We start from the raw sequence: 6,255 nt of genomic DNA, 5'->3' as shown, positions 1-6,255 counted from the left end.
CTCTAAGCTGATTTTTCTACGCAGATTATCACATGTTATAATGGTACCACAATTTTTTTTTTTCAATAAATCTAAAATATCCTTAATATTCCTTCTCCATAAGTAAACAGATTATTGATCTCAAGATACCCTAGGCCTGTACAAATAAATAAGAAGAAGTCTACACAAAAGAGGAGTGAATATTCTTACCAAGTACTAGCTGTAGGTAAAGTGTGTTCTTTATAAGGAACTATAGCTATGGTAAAATGCTGTGGACCACCTCCACCAACAAACTTAGCAAAACCTCCAAACGGTACTCGAGAACTGTATTTGAAAATAAAAATCAATAAGCATGCAAAGAATTGCTTGTGATAAACAAAATACAAATTACATAACACATACATATGTATCTACATTTGTTTTAACAATCATTTCGTTGAGATTCCCTTGTCCTCTTCATCGACTGTCTTAAAAAGGAACCTACACTTAAACCTAAACTGGATATAGGAAATATTGTAGATTTATAAGTGAAATTCAAAATTTCTGTATGAGTTTTGGGTTAATATATTGATATTAATTTCATTTGTCAATAACTATTAATCATGTAGATACTATTGGTATTCATAATCATGATAACCACTTATGTGTTATAGAATGTTTAATTCACTAATTTTAATATCAAAAAAATATTGAACTGTGACCAAATAATTATTTTGTTCAGGATTGTGTATTAAAAAAAAAAACAATAATTTTATCATTTCTTTATAAAAATAAGGAGATGTGGTATGATTATCAGTAAGATGTACAATTATCCACCAAAGTTCTAATGAGATGTAAGCAGTTCTATGTCTACATTACCTGCCAGTGGTGAACTGAAGCAGCAAAACTCTGTTCTCTTGACTGAAATCTTCAACAATTTCCCAAAACCACTAAAAGTATGAAATATTTATCAAAAAATTAGTATTTATACAGTTTTTTTTTATTTATATCTAAAAGGTGTATACAAAACAATATCATTTAAAATCATTAACATCACAACAATGTCTTGTTTGTTAACCTTGATATTGTCTTTTTTAATATCAGTATAAGGAGATTGTTCCATTTATTTGACCACATAACCATAAAAAGACATTGGCAAGGTTGTAAGTATAAAATGTTTATCGACTGAGTTTCCTTGGCAAACTTTAGAACCATATATAATAAGTGGTGTTGAAAACTGTATTTGAATGAATGGTGCTAAGTTGTTTAATATTTTATTTAACATTTTAAACATTTTATCTTACTACCATATTTTTTTATATTGATATGGGAGCAATACTCAAATTTTTTAAGCTAACTTTCCAAAGAGCACCTGTTTAATTAATTAATTAATTTAAACAGTTAAAAAAGTAGAGGGTTTTTAGTCTAGTATGGTTCAGACTGGTCGAGTATTGTTCAGAACTTTGGTTAAGTATGGTTTAGACTGGAAAAATAGGTCGAGTACATGTCAAGAATGGGTTAAGACTGTTTCAGACTGATCGAGTAATATTTCAGACTATTTTTAACGGCAAAGATAAGGGTCAAGTACGATTCAGTACAGTCAAGTATGGTTCAGACTGGGGTTGAGTAATGTCAAGTAAAAGTCAGACCAATTCAGACTGGTCGAGTAAAAATCAGTACAGTCGAGTACAGATATAGGTCATTTCAGACTTTAATAGTTTGTAGTGATATTATTTCACACTAACCTGGATAACAGATGACTGTCTATCATAGCCATTGTATTCTGTATGATTCTCCCAGTCACCGATATCTATTTCTGGAATACCCGACAACATTAACTCCTAAAATAGAACATTAATACAGTTAATAATCATTGTCTATCATAGCCATTGTATTCTGTATGTTTCTCCCAGTCACCGATATCTATTTCTGGGATACCTGACAACATTAACTCCTAAAATAGAACATAAATACAGTAAATCATCATTGTCTATCATAGCCATTGTATTCTGTATGATTCTCCCAGTCACTGATATCTATTTCTGGGATACCTGACAACATTAACTCCTAAAATAGAACATAAATACAGTAAATCATCATTGTCTATCATAGCCATTGTATTCTGTATGTTTCTCCCAGTCACTGATATCTATCTCTGGGATACCTGACAACATTAACTCCTAAAATAGAACATAAATACAGTCAATCATCATTGTCTATCATAACCATTATATTCTGTATGTTTCTCCCAGTCACTTATATCTATCTCTGGGATACCCGACAACATTAACTCCTAAAATAGAACATAAATACAGTAAATCATCATAGACATTGTATTCTGTATGTTTCTCCCAGTCACTGATATCTATCTCTGGGATACCTGACAACATTAACTCCTAAAATAGAACATTAATACAGTTAATCATCACTGTCTATCATAGCCATTGTATTCTGTATGTTTCTCCCAGTCACTGATATCTATCTCTGGAATACCTGACAACATTAACTCCTAAAATAAAACATTAATACAGTTAATAATCATTGTCTATCATAGCCATTATATTCTGTATGATTCTCCCAGTCACCGATATCTATTTCTGGAATACCCGACAACATTAACTCCTAAAATAGAACATTAATACAGTTAATAATCATAGTCATTGTATTCTGTATGATTCTCCCAGTCACTGATATCTATTTCTGGAATACCCGACAACATTAACTCCTAAAATAGAACATAAATACAGTCAATCATCACTGTCTATCATAGTCATTGTATTCTGTATGATTCTCCCAGTCACTGATATTTATTTCTGGAATACCCGACAACATTAACTCCTAAAATAGAACATAAATACAGTAAATCATCATTGTCTATCATAGCCCTTGTATCCTGTATGTTTCTCCCAGTCACTTATATCTATCTCTGGAATACCCGACAACATTAACTCCTAAAATAGAACATAAATACAGTAAATCATCACTGTCTATCATAGCCATTGTATTCTGTATGTTTCTCCCAGTCACCGATATCTATCTCTGGAATACCTGACAACATTAACTCCTAAAATAGAACATAAATACAGTCAATCATCACTGTCTATCATAGCCATTGTATTCTGTATGTTTCTCCCAGTCACTTATATCTATCTCTGGAATACCTGACAACATTAACTGCTAAAATAGAACATAAATACAGTTAATCATCATTGTCTATCATAGCCATTGTATTCTGTATGTTTCTCCCAGTCACTGATATCTATCTCTGGGATACCTGACAACATTAACTCCTAAAATAGAACATAAATACAGTAAATCATCACTGTCTATCATAGCCATTGTATTCTGTATGTTTCTCCCAGTCACTTATATCTATCTCTGGAATACCTGACAACATTAACTGCTAAAATAGAACAGAAATACAGTAAATCATCATTGTCTATCATAACCATTATATTCTGTATGTTTCTCCCAGTCACTTATATCTATCTCTGGGATACCTGACAACATTAACTCCTAAAATAGAACATAAATACAGTCAATCATCATTGTCTATCATAGCCATTGTATTCTGTATGTTTCTCCCAGTCACTTATATCTATCTCTGGAATACCTGACAACATTAACTGCTAAAATAGAACAGAAATACAGTCAATCATCACTGTCTATCATAGCCATTGTATTCTGTATGTTTCTCCCAGTCACTTATATCTATCTCTGGAATACCTGACAACATTAACTGCTAAAATAGAACAGAAATACAGTAAATCATCATTGTCTATCATAACCATTATATTCTGTATGTTTCTCCCAGTCACTTATATCTATCTCTGGGATACCTGACAACATTAACTCCTAAAATAGAACATAAATACAGTCAATCATCATTGTCTATCATAGCCATTGTATTCTGTATGTTTCTCCCAGTCACTTATATCTATCTCTGGGATACCTGACAACATTAACTCCTAAAATAGAATATAAATACAGTAAATCATCATTGTCTATCATAGCCATTGTATTCTGTATGTTTCTCCCAGTCACTGATATCTATCTCTGGGATACCTGACAACATTAACTCCTAAAATAGAACATAAATACAGTAAATCATCACTGTCTATCATAGCCCTTGTATCCTGTATGTTTCTCCCAGTCACTTATATCTATCTCTGGAATACCCGACAACATTAACTCCTAAAATAGAACATAAATACAGTAAATCATCATTGTCTATCATAGCCATTGTATTCTGTATGATTCTCCCAGTCACTGATATCTATCTCTGGGATACCTGACAACATTAACTCCTAAAATAGAACATAAATACAGTCAATCATCATTGTCTATCATAGCCATTGTATTCTGTATGTTTCTCCCAGTCACTTATATCTATCTCTGGAATACCTGACAACATTAACTCCTAAAATAGAACATAAATACAGTAAATCATCATTGTCTATCATAGCCATTGTATTCTGTATGTTTCTCCCAGTCACTTATATCTATCTCTGGAATACCTGACAACATTAACTCCTAAAATAGAACATAAATACAGTAAATCATCACTGTCTATCATAGCCATTGTATTCTGTATGTTTCTCCCAGTCACTTATATCTATCTCTGGAATACCTGACAACATTAACTCCTAAAATAGAACATAAATACAGTAAATCATCACTGTCTATCATAGCCATTGTATTCTGTATGATTCTCCCAGTCACTGATATCTATCTCTGGAATACCTGACAACATTAACTCCTAAAATAGAACATAAATACAGTAAATCATCACTGTCTATCATAGCCATTGTATTCTGTATGTTTCTCCCAGTCACTGATATCTATCTCTGGAATACCCGACAACATTACCTCCTAAAATAGAACATAAATACAGTAAATCATCACTGTCTATCATAGCCATTGTATTCTGTATGATTCTCCAAGTCACTGATATCTATCTCTGGGATACCCGACAACATTAACTCCTAAAATAGTACATAAATACAGTAAATCATCACTGTCTATCATAGCCATTGTATTCTGTATGTTTCTCCCAGTCACTGATGTCTATCTCTGGAATACCTGACAACATTAACTCCTAAAATAGAACATAAATACAGTAAATCATCACTGTCTATCATAGCCATTGTATTCTGTATGTTTCTCCCAGTCACTGATATCTATCTCTGGTATACCTGACAACATTAACTCCTAAAATAGAACATAAATACAGTAAATCATCATTGTCTATCATAGCCATTGTATTCTGTATGTTTCTCCCAGTCACTTATATCTATCTCTGGGATACCTGACAACATTAACTCCTAAAATAGAACATACATACAGTAACTCATCATTGTCTATCATAGCCATTGTATTCTGTATGATTCTCCCAGTCACTGATATCTATCTCTGGAATACCTGACAACATTAACTCCTAAAATAGAACATAAATACAGTAAATCATCATTGTCTATCATAGCCATTGTATTCTGTATGTTTCTCCCAGTCACTGATATCTATCTCTGGGATACCTGACAACATTAACTCCTAAAATAGAACATAAATACAGTAAATCATCATTGTCTATCATAGCCATTGTATTCTGTATGTTTCTCCCAGTCACTTATATCTATCTCTGGTATACCTGACAACATTAACTCCTAAAATAGAACATAAATACAGTAAATCATCATTGTCTATCATAGCCATTGTATTCTGTATGTTTCTCCCAGTCACTTATATCTATCTCTGGGATACCCGACAACATTAACTCCTAAAATAGAACATTAATACAGTTAATCATCACTGTCTATCATAGCCATTGTATTCTGTATGTTTCTCCCAGTCACTGATATCTATCTCTGGAATACCTGACAACATTAACTCCTAAAATAAAACATAAATACAGTTAATCATTATTGTCTATCATAGCCATTGTATTCTGTATGTTTCTCCCAGTCACTGATGTCTATCTCTGGGATACCTGACAACATTAACTCCTAAAATAGTACATAAATACAGTAAATCATCATTGTCTATCATAGCCATTGTATTCTGTATGTTTCTCCCAGTCACTGATATCTATCTCTGGTATACCTGACAACATTAACTCCTAAAATAGAACATAAATACAGTAAATCATCACTGTCTATCATAGCCATTGTATTCTGTATGTTTCTCCCAGTCACTGATGTCTATCTCTGGGATACCTGACAACATTAACTCCTAAAATAGAACATAAATACAGTAAATCATCATTGTCTATCATAGCCATTATATTCTGTATGTTTCTCC

General features: G+C 32.3%; 1 protein-coding gene across 1 annotated transcript in view; it reads right to left on the bottom strand.

Moving 5' to 3' along the window:
• Nucleotides 1-6,255, bottom strand: part of LOC139492996 (E3 ubiquitin-protein ligase HACE1-like) — a 26,676-nt gene that overhangs the window by 289 nt on the left and 20,132 nt on the right. The window contains exons 15-17 of the mRNA XM_071281142.1: nucleotides 1,704-1,799; nucleotides 838-908; nucleotides 190-303 (exon numbers count right to left, since the gene is read on the bottom strand). Of these exons, the coding sequence (XP_071137243.1) occupies nucleotides 190-303; nucleotides 838-908; nucleotides 1,704-1,799 (281 nt within the window). The remainder of the gene's footprint in view (nucleotides 1-189; nucleotides 304-837; nucleotides 909-1,703; nucleotides 1,800-6,255) is intronic.

Source organism: Mytilus edulis, chromosome 10, assembly GCF_963676685.1.
Source record: "Mytilus edulis chromosome 10, xbMytEdul2.2, whole genome shotgun sequence".
In the NCBI taxonomy this organism is placed as follows: Eukaryota; Metazoa; Mollusca; class Bivalvia; order Mytilida; family Mytilidae; genus Mytilus; species Mytilus edulis.
This window is presented reverse-complemented; position numbering and strand designations above follow the sequence as displayed.